This window comes from Micromys minutus, assembly GCF_963924665.1.
Source record: "Micromys minutus genome assembly, chromosome: 4".
NCBI classification, from domain to species: Eukaryota; Metazoa; Chordata; class Mammalia; order Rodentia; family Muridae; genus Micromys; species Micromys minutus.
This window is the reverse complement of record NC_137973.1, coordinates 31735331-31751191: the sequence shown is the minus strand read 5'-3', so window position 1 is coordinate 31751191 and position 15861 is coordinate 31735331. Positions and strand designations below refer to the sequence as shown.

The 15861-nt window shown below is 46.7% G+C and overlaps 2 protein-coding genes across 6 annotated transcripts in view; one reads left to right on the top strand and one right to left on the bottom strand.

Moving 5' to 3' along the window:
* The window catches only part of GPR89A (G protein-coupled receptor 89A), a 45235-nt gene extending 35511 nt beyond the window's left edge, over positions 1–9724 (top strand). For 2 of the 4 annotated variants that reach the window (XM_080915726.1, XM_080915729.1), the window contains 2 exons: positions 688–819; positions 9492–9724. In XM_080915726.1, coding sequence (XP_080771852.1) covers positions 688–819; positions 9492–9596 — 237 coding nt within the window. In that variant the 3' untranslated portion in view covers positions 9597–9724. Of the gene's footprint in view, positions 1–687; positions 2946–7686; positions 8108–9491 lie in introns of those variants that run through there. The other 2 variants (XM_080915728.1, XM_080915727.1) reach the window with 2 other exon arrangements.
* PDZK1 (PDZ domain containing 1) lies at positions 2052–15435 on the bottom strand (the record flags this gene model as incomplete). 2 transcript variants are annotated; one of them, XM_080915724.1, is made up of 8 exons in its annotated part: positions 2052–2124; positions 2996–3283; positions 3684–3902; positions 8231–8427; positions 9676–9871; positions 10806–10942; positions 13947–14196; positions 15226–15435. In XM_080915724.1, the coding sequence occupies 8 exons, from the start codon at positions 15433–15435 to the stop codon at positions 2071–2073; spliced, it is 1551 nt and encodes a 516-aa protein (XP_080771850.1). The 2 variants fall into 2 exon arrangements, with proteins under 2 accessions (XP_080771850.1, XP_080771851.1); XM_080915725.1 differs by lacking the exons at positions 2052–2124; positions 9676–9871; positions 10806–10942 and having other exon boundaries at positions 2972–3283.
* Positions 15436–15861: the final 426 nt, after the last annotated feature.

Sequence of the window (15861 nt, the reverse complement as noted above, 5' to 3'; positions counted from 1 at the left end):
TAGAAATGTTTGGGGTTTGGTTTTTTGTTTTCTTTGGGGGAGAGAGGTATGAATCCAGTTGCCCATTGATTCCCAAAGAGGTTATCTGATCCTCTGTGGTTAATAGGCAGTTGTAAACCACCCAGTGTATGTTCTGGGAATCAAACTTGGGTTATTGGCAAAAACAGTACATGCACTATAACCACTGAACCATTTCTACATCTCAGAAATGGTTTTTTATTTGGTTTAAGTTGGGCCAATACAATGGCTCGCTCAGTGGCTGCTAATGGTGGCCTCCGGGCTGATGACCTGAGTGCAGTACCTAGACCCACCTGGTAGAAGGAGTGAACCAACCCTGACAAGTTGTCCTCTGACTTAATGCATACTGAGGAAGATGCAGACCAGTACACCTATGTATGCAAATAATTTAAGAAATTTCATTTTATGCGTATGAGAGTTTGGCCTACATGTATGTATATAAACCATGTTTGTGCCTGATGCCCATAGAGGCTGAAAGAGGGTGTTAGAACCCTGGGACTAGAAGTACAGGTGGTATGGGCCACCTTGGGTGCTAGGAATCAAGCCCATAATGAACAAGTTGCCAGTCTCGACTACTGGGCTCTCTTTCCAGCCCCAATAATAACTTAAATTTGCACTGGCCTGCCCCTCAAAACAGTGGCTTCTGAATGAACTGGCTCAACTTTGCAGGGTATGTACTTCGTGTCCTCTGTACTGCTGATCCGAATGAGCATGCCCCCAGAATACCGCACCATAATCACGGAGGTCCTTGGAGAGCTTCAGTTCAACTTCTATCACCGTTGGTTTGATGTCATCTTCCTGGTCAGTGCCCTCTCCAGCATATTGTTCCTCTATCTGGCTCACAAACAGGCACCAGAGAAGCATATGGCCCCCTGAACTCAGATTCCTTGCTGACTTCAGAAAGGAGACACAGTGGGGGAAACCCAGAGCCTACAGCTCTTTAAACAGGCATTGCTTCGGGGTCTGTTCTGCCTCAGGCACATATGCTACTTCCTCCTGAGATACTGGAGTCACGAGTAGCTTCGACTGAGGTACAAGATCCACAGCATTCAGCAGGGAGCACTTGTGGATCTGAGCTGTGCAAAGTGAGGAGGAGAGGGCCAGAGCGTGAGGATACCCCAGAGCTCCTGAGCAGATGGCTTCCCTTGAAAATACTAGTAAAATCAGTTCGTAACACTTGTTGTGGTCACTTGTCCACACAACTTGGTGTTATGCTATTGTGGTCTAATGTGAAATGCATCTCTCTTCCTCACCCAACTTTACCCTATAAAAAGAACCAAAAGGTTGTCTGTTCTTTTCTGGGAAAGGGATGGTAGGCAACAGATAGATTTTACCAAACGACATTTTAGATATAGCAAGTTTTATTTCCTTTTACATTAGAGAGGAGTGAAAGCCCCGTGCTGACTCAGCAGTAGGCTGGCTCAGGTTGCCACTTCCTCTGCCTCAGTGCTGTGGGTAGCCATTAACTGCAACAAGCCCTTCCCTGTTCTGAAACATAAGCTCTCTGCCACTAAAAGGAAGGTGTTGAGATTTTAATACTCAAATGCAACATAAGGAAATGCTGAAGCATATTGCCTGGAAGCCTCCTTTTACTACTAAGGCTGTAGTGTGTATTTTGCCATGTTTTGGGCTTCTGGAAGCAAATGAGAAAGCATGAAATGTTTTTATTGAACAAAGACACTGTTCAGGGAAGTTGCAAGCAACTCAGATGCGCTTACTAATGCCGCTTAGCCACAGCATGGCTACAAAAGCACTGCTGTAACAAATGCTTGATTCTTATCAGCACTCACACACACAAGTGAATCATCCCAGGTGCTTAAGCCTACAGAGGTAAGGTTTTATCAACAGAAGTGAAAAGTTGCACTTTGGAAGATACCATGCAGAAAGAACCTGAACCTGGTCCCTCCCTCCAGCTAAGCTGAGCATAAATAAGCAGCCTTCAGTAGCAGGCCTTACAACGGCAGACAGTCTCCAGACAGTCTCCGGACTGGGTCAGCAGGGCTCGCTCCTCGGAGAGCCAGTTCCCGGACCACAAGAGGAAGTACGTTCCCTTCACATCTCTGTGTCTTCAGAGTTGGAAGAAGAGTGCGAGGCTGTGCTGAGAGTCTGTGTAAAAGAAAAAAGCAAGGGTTTGGCACAGCAGGAGAGAGCGTGGCTGATCTGGAGTGGCATGCCTTAAGTCAGGGGGAGCCCTGCACCTCAATTCTTCACTTGGCTTGTTCCAGATTACTATTTAACACAAGCAAGTTTCTCATTGTCTGTGTATATATACAAACGTGCACATAGACAATCAGTCTTCTCTAAGACCACTTTAGTACTAGCATTGACATTACCTATCAGTAGAACTAATGCAGTGGAAAACTGGCCTGACTGCTACAAATCTCCTTCTATGAACTTGGGTTCAGTTCACTTTTGAAACTCAAGTTTATCTATGAAGAGAAAATTGACCAGAAAAAAAAAATCTTCTGACAAAAATAATTGTAATTCCTGCCACTTACTTAACCTGGAGCCTAAACTGTTAAGCTTTGCTTTTACTCACTGTGAGCCAGGCACAGTTCAAACAGTTCTGTTCTGAAAACAACTGTACTCATTAGCCATGTTCTGTGAGTCAGAAAGCTGAAGCACAGAGCCAAGAACTGGGCCTACATAATCGAGCCAGGTTCTTCGGTGGTCTCCATGATTTTGATAGACTGATTTTCCTTACTGACTGTAAACTGCATGCTAAAAAAAAAAAAAAAAAAAAAAAAAAGACACATGCCATAATCCTGGCGTTCAGGAGGCCGAGACAAGAGGATTGCAAGTTCTAGACCAGCCTGGGCTTCTACGACGACGATAAATTTGCCCTCATACTACCTCGTCTCCACACTGAACCCTGGCAGGGTGTCCACCCTGTGTTACCGTGGGAAACACAGGCACGAGGCACTGGCTGAGGACTACCCCCAGGGAAGCAGGGTCACATAACACGGTCACCACTCACTCGTTCTTTTGCTGGTTGGGAGTCTTGCTTGGACTCTGCTGAGTTGCGCTCGGTCTCAGGGCCAGCCCCCAGGGGCTCAGCCATGGAAGAAACGATGGGGATTTTCTTATCTTGGAAGTAGCTGTAGGCCATCTTTCCACAGACCAACAGAGTGACCTGCTCCCTGCTGCTCTTGATCCTCTCCACCACTCTGTCGTAGGGTTCATCTTGCACATTGTCCCCATTCACTTCGATGATGACGTCCTCATCCTCCAGCCCTGCCTTGTCAGCGGGGCCACCCTTCTGTACCTGTGAACAGAACCTCTAAGTGTCAGTTCCAAACATGGAGGAGGGTGTGCTGAGCAGCTTCCCCTCCGGAAGAGCCTCAACACTTCTTAATCACATCTCTCTCCTTGAGGCTACACCCCTCAACTCCAGTGAGCTAAACCACGTTGGACAAGCTGTGCTTGAACATCTGCTGGGCTGAAGGCATCAGGCCCCCATCTTAGGATCCCAGCTTGAAAGCTGCAGGGTGGTCTCACTGCCCTTCCCTACAGGGTACAGGCACTGCACACCCACAGCAGCAGACAAGGATCACTTTTGAAGGCAGGAAGTGTGAGCACTGTTAGTGTCATGGCGACGTGTGGCTTGCACTGAGAATCCCATCCTAACCGGCTGTTTGCTGGGGTGCTGGAACTAGTTACCGTACCTCTCTGACAAAGGAGCCTGGCTGACCCCGAATGGCATTCAGGTGAAAGCCATAGCTGTCATCCTCTTTAGTCAGCCTGCAGAGCTTGGGTTTATGATCCTCTGTGGCATCTGAGCCTGTGGCCTCCGCAGGAGCTGGGATGGGAGCCGGGGCTTCTTCCTTCACAGAACCGTTAGGCAGTTCCTGACTTTGGCAGTAGAGAAGTGGGGAGAAACGAGCCTTTTGAAAATAAAGGGAAAAAAATACCCATCTGAGCAATTACACTTCATTGAGTGCCATGTCTTAATAATACACAGCATGTCGTACATGTATGTTCCTCCTCAGTCATAGAATCTAAAGTTTCTTTACTAGTGCCACAGAAGCTAGAAACATGTTCACAGACAGGTACATGTGCATTACATAGAAACTGAGTTCTGCACCTGACCCCAACGCTATCCAACAGCATTAAAGCGTAACTCTACAAAAGCAGTCAAATCACTGCTACTCCCCTTGAGAGAGACACCTTTGAGGGGCTAGTCGGAGACCCTGTTCTACCTGCCCTTCAGTGAAAAGGTCTTCAAGCATATCATAGATACTAAAGGACAAAACATTTTTGTGATTAAATTTGCGAGGACCGACTCTACACAGTGATGAGAGAGGTGATCTAACGGCAGCAAAAGCAAACCCATCCCCCAAGTGCCGTCTCCCACGGCCTCTGGTGCCCAGTTTATTGTTTATTGTAGTGCTCTCGGCACCTCTGGTGCCAAGCTCCCTCCTGTCTGTAAGTCCTCCTGGTCCTCTCTCACACAGCCAGGACCTTGAGGAAAGCAGTGACAGCCGTGAGCAGAGACAGAACAGGAAGCAGACCTGGTTGGTTGGTTTGTTCTTATGCTTGTACATGCACACCCAGCTGTCTGTCTGTCTGTCCTGGTCTCTGGCAGTTTCCTTCTGCCCCTTGCTCCCCAGGCACACCTTCTCATCCTTGATAGGTCTCAGTGGCCTGAAGCTCACTCATCCAGTAGTGTATCCCGGCTGCCATGCATGCCCCCAGCACTGAGACTACAGTTCAGCGCCATGCTCAGCATTTCGGCAAACATCCTGGGATCAAAATGCCTGCCTCAAAGGAGAGAGGACTTATCAGCTAGGCTAAATCCCTATCCCTAATTTTTTTTTAGTAGAGTTAACTGGTTGAAGATTTTGCTTGAGTGAGGGATATATGGATACAGGTAATCCAGGGTACTTATTATAAAACAAGACAGCCAGCAGTGAGGGAGAAACATGGTTCACGCCTTGTCATATAGCAGCTTAGCAAAAGTGAGACATGAAGTTCTGCCTGCCTGCCTTCTCAACAGCTCAACGGCCAGGCAGCCAGGCCCCTATGCAACCCTCAGTGATGACTACACAGTTCCACCTGGGGCTCAACTGTGGCACCATCCAGTGAGTCATTACTCACACAGTCCTCCTGGCTCCCGGCAGGCTTAGCAGCTGTGTCTGCCTGGGATGAACTGCTGGTGTCAAAGCACACAGGCCTGAAAGAAGAACCAGGGTGGCTTTTCTCCACCCTGCTGAGTACTCCGTCTAGCCTGTCGGGAACTGTAGAGGTGTTTGCCTTATTAGCTGCTGTATCTCAGAGACCCACCCCACCCCTACACCAGCCTTGGGGAGTGAGGCAGACTCCCCTCTTATGTAACCGAAACAGGAAAAACACACACACACACACATCATTCTGGGACTATTCTATCATAGATTTTATTTTCAGGAATTACAACAAAACCTTCAACTTACATCAAAACTGGCCTGCAAAGTCAGCTGCCCTGTTTCTAACAGCTACAGTTGTCCTTAAGCCAAAATTAGCCCTCTGTAGCTTAAGTCATGGGAAGGACCTTTCCAATTATTCCCTTTCTTTTAAAAACAAACAGATGCATTCAGGCTCCACAGTGACAGGTCCTTGCACCTAACTGCCTTTCACATACTCAAGGCTGCCCCTCCCCAAAGCCTTTCTTTCTTCAAGGTAACACCGGCTGTCTTCCCAACCCCACTGACATCACCATTTTGGTTGCTGGTCTAGTCACAGCAAGTTCTTAGGACTGGACAATATGAATTCTGTAAGCATAGTGTGGGACATTCACATACTCTAAATAGTTCATTTAGTCTGCCCGCTGCCCTCCATGCTGCCTTACAGCCAAGAGAGGGGGCTAAGGACAGCTTGCCCAACATCTCATTACCAGTACTTCCATGGCTGGTCTGACCGACCCAGTGCAGTGAGCCAGTTATATAACTTTAGTTTTCTTTTTCCTCCCGTGGACAACTTTTGTGTTATCAAATATGCACCCACCATTTCCTATTCCAGCAACTTTCAAGTTAGGATGGTATTTTAAAAGCATCCATATCTCACTTTATTCTTCCTAATCTAAGAGGGTGTGTGTTCATGGGTGTGCAGGTACACACACGTTTGCAGAAGACACCCTTGGGTGTCATTCCTCAGGTGTCCTTTCACCTTTGCTTTTTCTGGCCTGAAACTCCCCCATTAGGCTAGACTAGCCAGCCACTGGGCCCCAGGAACCGCCCCCCCATCTCCTCAGTACTAGGATTACAAGCACACACACCACCACACCTGGCTTTGTTACAAAGGTGTTGGGGATCAAACTCAAATCCTCATACAAAGCAAGCACTCCACCAACTAAGCTCTTGCCCCAGGCCCTGGCTAGATATTCTTAATTGCATTAATTATTAATTGCATTGTCCTGTCAATTATTCATCATTCCTTTGAATCCTCTGAAAATATATTAGATATATATCATTTCTCTTTCCCAAGGTAATAAACCAGGATAGGAGCAGTAGTACGTGTGTCTGTTTCCATGTATGTGATTAGAGACTTCTGTTCAGGTTAACAGCCCAATACCAAAGATTCTCGATATGGTTGTTCAACTAGCTAACAAATACATCCTCTTTATTTTTTTTTCAATTCTTTAATCTTGTTTACAAAAGCATCTGTAACTGAGATTTTTGGAGAAAGTGTCAGATGGATAAAGTCTGAGAACTTGAGTTCAAATACTGATTTGAGTATCTGCTAAGCTGGGTGTCTCCATAAGTTATCTGGTGTCTAAGCATGGTCTCGGAGCTATAAAAAGAAGCCGGTGTCACCACCCACGCCCTGAGGTGCCACTGTTACTGTGTAGTACATAGAAGACTATCATCTGTCCATCCCTGTGACCAACATCCAGCAAGGCGATGGCACCTTGGCACCCAGACATCTGTTAAATGGGACTGAACTCCAGTTCTCATGATAAAATATAAAACCTTAGTGTTGGGACTGGAGATTCACAGATGCCCGTCACTACAGCTCCAAGGGACCCAACACCCTCTTCCGGACTCTGGGCACCTGTCCTCACACACAACCACACATATATACATAATTTTAAAATAGTAAATATAAATCTTTTAAAGCCTTAACATACAAATGACTATCACAGTAAGAATTAAGAGGGAGTAAGGTTCTTCATCAGCCTGCTCTTGGGGACCTGTTTCTACTGAGACCAATGTTACTGGGAATTTCCAGACCACAGCAGAATCTCCACTGATTAAAGCTCCCATGATGTGGAGTGGTTAGAACTACCAGTCCAGAGCCCAGTGACAGTTTCTCTGGATGATCTTTAGCCTAAAGAGTGGATCCTTTCCCACCTCTAACATCCTGATAAACAAGTTGGAATGTATTCACTTAACAAAATATTCTCCACCAACCAAAGGGCTAAATGTCACCTAGCATCTGAGGCCTCTGCCTGACTAACATGCCTCTCTATCTCTGATGTTTTCACAAATGTATTTTTTTAAGCCTTGATTTATATCCTTCTTTGTTCTGTAACTATTAAAAAAAGTTTATTAAACTGCTTGCATGTTGGAATGTGGACTTGGAGTAACCTGAGTCTTTGTTCTCAAATGATGGTCACTTAAATTTAACTCCAAAATAACTTATTCCTTCTGAGGCAAAAGCTGTGGTTAACAGCAAACTAATGAACTTTTCCAGATCTTCACTCAAGATTGATGAAGCTTGCTGGCCAATGATACCATATTTATCAGGGCTGAAGGAAGGAGTGGCTCAGCGATTAAGAGCGTCAAGTCTTGCAGGGGACCTGAGTTCAGTTTCCACTCACAACAGGTGGCTCACAATCTCCTGTAACTCCAGGAGAACTCATGCCTTCTGACCTCAGCACCTGCATGCACATGCCCAAACACACATGCAGACTTCCTCCTAAAAATGAACCTAAAACTAAATTCATTATGTCTGGACCAGCTTGGAGAAGTCTGGGCCACCTCTGTCCAGTTTCAGTTTCCTGTTCTTCACAGCTTATCCCAGGATCAGCAAGGATAAGTCTTCCACTAATCCACAATGTCTTTAATTCAGGAGTTCATAGCTCACTTAACACGCTCCCATCGCTGCCAACTTGAGCCACAGTTTGGCCTTAATGACTGTTACACCCCTTCCTTGTTGAAGAGCAAAGTAACTCAGCCCAAAGCTGGAAGGCATGAGTAAAGAGACCCAGCCGTAATGCATTGCTGGAATTACTTACCAGGCTATAGATGCTTTCTGCCTCTTTGTCCAGCACCAACAGAGTAGTCTGGTCTCCACCTTTTCTAATCATGTTCACCACACCGTCGTGATCAAGAGCTTCCACAGACTCACCATTGACAGCAACTACCAAGTCATTGTTCTTCAAGCCAGCTGCCTCTGCTGGGCTTCCAGGTTCTATGTCCTTGATGATTTGACCTATCATCCCACAAAGAAAAGTTACCAGAATAAAGGCCAACTCCTACCCCAGCTCCAACCCCCGCACCCCAGGGCCTACAAACTCACCCCCTAGCCTGCTCCTAGAGCACACCCAGTGTCTTAACAGTGAAAGGTTCTTAAGGGGCTGGAAAGATGGCTCAGTGGTTAAGAGCACTGACTGATCTTCCAGAGGTCCTGAGTTCAAATCCCAGCAACCACATGGTGGGCTCACAACCATCTGTAATGGGATCTGATGCCCTCTTCTGGTGTATCTGAAGACAGCTACAGTGTACTTATATGTAATAAATAAATACATTGTTTTTTTTTTTTTCAAAAAGGATCTTAAAAGATTGAGAGCCTAGTATTTACTAAAAGTATCTGGTGTTTATTTTTGACAAGGCGACAGCTGAGCCAAGTCCTACTGAGCAGTCAGTGGGCATCCTCACAGCCACATATCTTCCCCAGCAGGTAAGCCACAGAAGGGACAGTTGGCCAGTACTAGGGAAGTAGAAGCAAGGGGGTCTCAAGTTCAAGGTCAGTCTATGCACAGTGAGACTGATGCAAGAGGCAAGGAAGGAGGTAAAGAACGCATGCTTCCACTTTAGTCAGCACTGCCCAGATTGGGGATAATGACCTGTGCCCCAACAAGCAAGGATCAGCTATTAGTCCTCCATAAACTAACCAAAACAACCAAATTAATAGCAAAAAGTAGAAAAAGAACACTTATTCAATATGCCTCCTTGGTAAGAAGAGCAGAGGTATATAGCAACCCCTTCAAGTCTATCTTCAGGGTCTTGAGGTGAGGCTAAGGTCCCACCCTGCACTGACCCATCCTGTCTTCTGCAAGGTGGTGCAATAAGCCATAAATCCCTTTTGGGTGCCCAACATCCCCAGATTTAGGCCTCTTTCCCCAACATGAGATTTTTGGGAGAATTCCATTGGGCCAATTCCATACAACCTGTTCACGCTTGTATTCAAGGCCATCATGTGGACAATGTGAAGCCAGGCATAGTAGGGGTATTTACACCACAGAAATCAACAAATGCTCCAAATTTCTATTTCAGGAGAGAGCCAAGTTGGTCTTGCCCATCTCCAGATCCTCAAGTCTGCCTGACTACTCTGTAATGGCAACGGGGACCCAGCATCGGGTTCCCCTCCTCCTGCTGTAGTTCCCTGGTGGAGCTGGGAGAGCTGGAGCTCGGTGAGCCCTTGACTAGGATGAGGGACTCACCAGCCCTAGTGCCTCACCTTTCTTTTCAGGGCCCGCCCTCAGATAGAAGCCATAGCCATTGCTGCCTTTCTTGATCACCACCACCCGGGGCTGGTGGGGCAGCAGTTTCAAACTGGCTGTCTCCCTCTTGAACTGTGTCTTCTGCTCAGTATGGCTCCTGGCAGTTTCTTTGTCCAAAAGGAGGAACATGATACGGCTTCCTGACTTTTTCACCTGCAACAAGACACGCAGATGAGGGGCAGGGCATCCACAAAGAGCACCGGAAGGAAGGTTGGCGTCCAGAGCAGAAAGCCTGAGCATTTGTGCTGCCTGCTCCAGCCTGACTGGTGTTTGGGGAAAACATCCAACCACACAAATAGTAACTGAACTCAAGTAGGAGCCTGAATCCTCAGAGCCCAGAAGGATGTGAAGGTGAGGAGGACAGAATGGGATTCTATAAAAGAAAGTGAGGATCCACTTTGGGACGTAGTATTCTACTAAGACGAGGTTGGTTGGTTTCCAAGGTTCCATGTGACCTCAGCAAGAGAGTCCTGGCTCATGCTGGGGCCTTCTCGCACCCGGCAGGTATAGTCTTACCCACGGTCATTCACAGTATGGAGGTACTAAATGGAGAATTCAGATATCACTCAAGCTTTAGGCTGTATACTGTTTTGAGTAGTGATGGAATTCATCCCTTGCCACCACCACCATCCTTGTCTGGCACACCCAGTCTTGGGCACTACACCTGTCAGTCACTGAATGAAGGAGTCATCCACAGATGGCAACAACACTCAGCCCTGTCTGTACTGTTCTCTCCTCTGCACACGAACCTGTGAGAGTTTAACTTACAAGTTGGACACAGTGACTAACAAAAAAATAATAAATCAATTATAACTATATTGTAGTGATGGTTATTTAATGAGCTGCCTATTTTAAATTTCCCATTACTTGCAGATGTGGCTGACTACAAGTAACTGAACAGAAGGGAAGAGTCCCTGTTAGCATTGCCCAAGTTACCAGAGACTCCATGCACCCTTGACACAAAGAGGCGCCTCACCTAGACGGCTGTTCTCCCATCACACACTCATCCCAGGCTAACCCACCTGCTGCTACTTCCAATGAAGATAGCCAGGAAGGGAGATGAGAAAAGCACCATTCCAGATCATACCTTTTCCACCACTTCCTCATGACTGGAATTCTCTACGTTTTCTCCATTCACTTCAATCAAGTGATCGTCAGCCAGAACACCGGCTTTCATGGCTGTGCCCTGAGGTGTTATATCAGTGAGGTACACACCCTTTTTACCTGGAAGAAGAGAAAAAGTCTACTGCAAAGAAATGCTGCCCATCCAGCAGGAAAGAGTTCCCTCTCGATACCTTTAGATCTGACTCAAATGGCAAGAGTCTCCATGACAGGCTGGTGAACTCGGAAGCTGTCTTACTTAAAGTTTTACTGCTGTAAACAGACACCATGACCAAGACAACTCTGAACCTGGCTTACAGGTTCAGAGGTTCAGTTCGTTATCATCAAGGCTGGAGCATGGCAGTGTCCAGGGAGGCATGGTACAGGAGAGCTGAGAGTTATGCATCTTCATCTGAAGGCTGCTAGCAGATACTGGCTGCCAGGCAGCTAGGATGAGAGTCTTAAAGCCCACACCCACAGTGACACACCCCCTCCAAAAAACCATAACTACTCCAACAGGGCCATACCATTCCCTGGGCCGAGCATATGCAAACCATCACAGAGGGTGATGGTACCCAACACCAAGTCTGATGTCCTGGTTTTAACTCTCAGGTCCACATAGTGGAACAGATCAGAACTGACTCCTGCAAGTTCCCAGGCCCCCATACATTCAGAACTCTGTGCATGTACACACACCAATACAAACACACATACCATTATAAATTTGAAAAATAAATATCTAGTTTTGGCCTCATGAGCCAGAAAGAACTGCCATTCCATCTGCATGTGTATTAGAAGCCATCTGCTCCATTCCTTCCCCTTTAAACAGTGCTCTCTCGGCAACCAGCGCATACCGTCAGATCCATACACGGCACTGCGGCAGGTAGCAAGGTCGGAGAGAGGAAAGGAAGCACACGAGTGTGGGGTGGTTTCAGTGTTAACCTGAAGGAGTGCTGGTAATAACTTTCTAGAGGCTGATACTCCATCTGCTCCTCACATTACTTGTAAGGAGTAAGAAGACCTTTAGCTCTTCCTATTTCCCTTCAGAACACAGTGATGGTGCCTTCAGGCCAGGGATCGGATCACAGCACCCTGTAGCTTCCTCTGGGACAGTTAAGATGTATCTGTACCAGGCCCTGCCAGCTCCTAGTTCATGAGACCCGAGTCCCCCATGCTCTCCTCACATACACTGTGTTGAACTAAATCCCACGATCTGAAGCATCTCACCACCCCTGGAAAGCCATAAACAGCCAGACATCTCCTTTATTCCAGGACTAGGAGATGGATCTGGAAGCTGATCTCTGAAGAGGCTCCCGGCCATCCTTCTCATGTGGGTTGGTTGCTTCCTTCATTCACTCATTCATTCCTTCATGACCCCCCCACCTCCGGTTAAGGAATGCCTGCCCTTCCCTTTAAGACTCCGCCAGGCTTGACTGTCTATACATTGTGTAGTCTAATGCTCTCCCTCCATCCCAAGGCCCCATCATGGCTTTGAGCATTCTCCCTCCTCCCCAATTCTAATAAACCTCATTCTTGGAGGAGATGATGTGTCAGTTTCTTCCCCGAGCCAATTGCTGCTGGCTTGCTTTTATATTCAGCATAATCTTGTTGTAGTTTGTCACGGAAAAAAACATCAGACATTTTCTTCATAAAGGGAAACAAACGGCTCGCTGCATGCATTAGCTCAAGAGCCAAATGAGTAGAGTGTGAATTTTGACATTTTAGGTTCTTTTTATTACATTTATCTGTGTATGGACATACATGCACACATATGCGTGTATACACACACACACACACACACACACACACACACCACAATATCCATGTGGAGATCAGTGTTGGTTCTTTCCTTCCAACAATAGGGCTCTGGGGTCATCAAGGCTGTCAGCAACTCCTTTGCCCACTGAGCCAACTCAACAGCCCTCTGCTTTTGTTTAACACTCTTTTACTATTAATAGATTTCTGAGAAATACCAAGGTTCTTTGGCCCTCAACACCACTGTGTTTATTAAGAGATATAAGGATTGTCTCTCCTGGTTAATGGCTATCTCTTGCTAGAGGTCACTTATCTTGAAAGAATTTTCAACTGGCAAATAGCCTTCTTTATCTCTCATCAAACCATGAGCTACCAGCAGCTCTCGCCAGCAGCAGAGAGAATGTGGGCAGGGGGACATCGCTAATGTCAGGTGACAGGTTAACACTCTACACATGGCCCTTTCCTGTACCAAAGCTAATTTCTGAAAGGCAATTATCTACGTCAGCATCTTTTCTGAACCTACCACTTCTCCTTCTCTGTATAATTAAAGACAGAGCCAGCCAACTAGCATGACACCCTGTTCCAGCCAGTTTCTTAGGGAATTACCAAGAACTCTGGTCAACAGTGTGGCATGGTGTGTTCCCCTGAAACCACAGAAACAGGACCTCAAAGCGTAGGTCAGTGACATCTTAGGACAGTTGAGACTGGACCTCAGCTGAGAGTACTATAATGTCTCAGGAAGCTAGGGTTGTGATAGCAGCTTCAGCAACTCTACGGGCTTGTGACAGGATGACAGATGCTCAAAATTTTGCTGAATAAATAAATGAACACATAATTTATTCTGGCCCATGAAAAGAGATTATCAGTCTTACTCAATGGTAACTATCATGAAAAACCTCCTCCTTGCTTTCCCTCCATCTTCGCCCTACTCAAGAGTTAGAAAAGAACAGTGAAGCCCTGTGGTGGTTGGTGGTGGTGCATGCCTTTAGTCCCCACCCCCACACCACCCCTGCACTCAAACAGGTGCAGCTCTTGAGTTCAAGGTCAGCTTGGTCAACAGAGTGAGTTTCAGGACAGCCAGGGTTACACAGAGAAACCCTGTCCCTAAAAACCACATGAACAAACAAGAAGCATCAGCCCTTGAACTCAAAGGACTAGCCTGACAAACACTAGGAAAGAGTGCCCCGCACTCCACTCAGCCCTTGCTGCTGTCCAACACCTCCAAAGTCCCGATCTCTCTCTGTACCACTGCAGAGAAAGGGTTCCTACTGGAGAAGAGTGAAGAGAAAGTAACTAGCAGCTACAGAGAAGCTGCCATTAGCCAGCATCTGTCTTCTGGGAGGCTATTGCCTGGTCCCCACCGCAAGCTCACCTTGAATAGTTTTCAGAGAGAAGCCAAAGCTGTTGCCCTCCTTCACCAGGTAGCAGAGTCGTGGCTGAGCACACGTCTCCAGCGTTCCGTTCATCCCAGGGCCAGGTTTCTTATCATTCGGAGCCGGCTCCCTCTGGCTTGGGCCCAGTTCTTTCAAGTCCACCTTATTTTTTACAGCCTTCTCATAGGACTCTTCATCCAGAACCAGCAGCGTCACTGAATTCCCACTCTTTCTGACCAGATCCACCACCTAGGAAGGAAGGACGAGTGGTAAAGGGTACCCTGCCCACATCAACTGCAGGAGGAAGATGTTTACCATGTGCCCCTAAAGATTCAAGGCTGACCTGATGATTGATACCCAATACCTGAGTAAGGGTATCAGACACCTTCTCCACAGCACCTAATCTAGGGGGGGATTAGATCGGGTCCCTGGCTCCCAGAATCCAGGAAGCCCTTACAAGGGCTTTCTCAGAGATGAGTGCTCTGGGGTAGCTGCTCTCAGCCTGTGGGTCACAACCCCTTTGGGTAGCATATCAGATATATGGAATAACATATAGTTACATTATGGTTCATAACAGTAGCACAATTACAGTTAGGAAGTAGTGACAAAAAGTTGTATGGATGGGGTCACCACAACATGGGGAACTGTCTTAAAGGGTCCCAGCATCACAGAGGTTGAGAACCATTGAGCTAGAGAGCACAGTGAGGTGCCTCAGGTCTAGGGAGGGACGCTATGGTATATGGGGCAAGCCCAGCCTCTTGCACATATTCACCACATGAATGTCAACAATGTCACCTACCTCATCTGTACAACCACAAGCTTGTGCTGAGGGGGCTAATAGGTTGCTCAGATAAAATTGTCCAGCTCAGCATTTCTACCTCACAGCAAATGGGTAATGCATGTTCAACCTGACTCCATTAAAGTACAACATTTTTAATGTATTGATTGGTTTTATAATATGGCACATACTATGACACACACATGTGGAAATCAGAAAGAGGACACCTCTTCCTCCACTAAGTAGATCCAAGGGATTGAACTTGGGTCATCAGGCTTGGCAACAGGCACCCTTACCCACTGAGCCACATTGACAGCCCTAAAAGTATAATGCTTTTTACAGTTCTCAATTATAAGCAACTAGACTGTCTGACATAAAATATGATAAATCCTTGCCAATGTCAGGCAGAAGAGAAGCAAGCTCCTCTGATCCCCAAAATCATAATGGGCAGAGATGTGGAGGCTGGAGAGATGCTAGGAGAACCCCAGCTGTCCACTCACCTGTGCGTGCTCTTCCTTGTCCACAAAGACACCATTGATCCTGAGCACTCTGTCTCCATCCAGAAGCCCTGCCTTCTCTGCTGGGCTCCCCTCCTCAATCACCCGGACCAGGTGACCGTCAGTGTCTTTCTCAATGCGGAGGAAGAAGCCATAGTTCTGCCCCTCTTGTTTGGACAATTTACACTCTCTAAGGTTGAAGGTGGAGGCCATTTCTGTGATAAAAACAGATAAATCCATGAACAAAGAAATCTAGTCAGAGCATAAGACCCTGAGAGCATCCAGACATAGCCTATGCCTCTGCTTGTCTGGATCCAAACTTCTGTATGCAGCACAGCAACGCTGGGGCCCAGGGAGCCTTTGTGGACGATGCTCACGATTTCCAAACCTACTCCCTAAGAATGGCTTTTTCACCTAGTGTCAGACCCATGCATACAACTGTGTACTTAACACAAAGGCTTTACCTCTAATACCAACCAAACTCAACTTTGTCCCTGCCCTAAAGAGGGTAAGTCTAAAAACAATGATCCAGAAAGTTTAAGGAGCCAAATCTACCTTCTTTTCATTACTATACTAAATAATAGAATTCATCTGGGCATGTACTAGTATGGATTGTATGCCTGTGTGTGTATGTGTGTG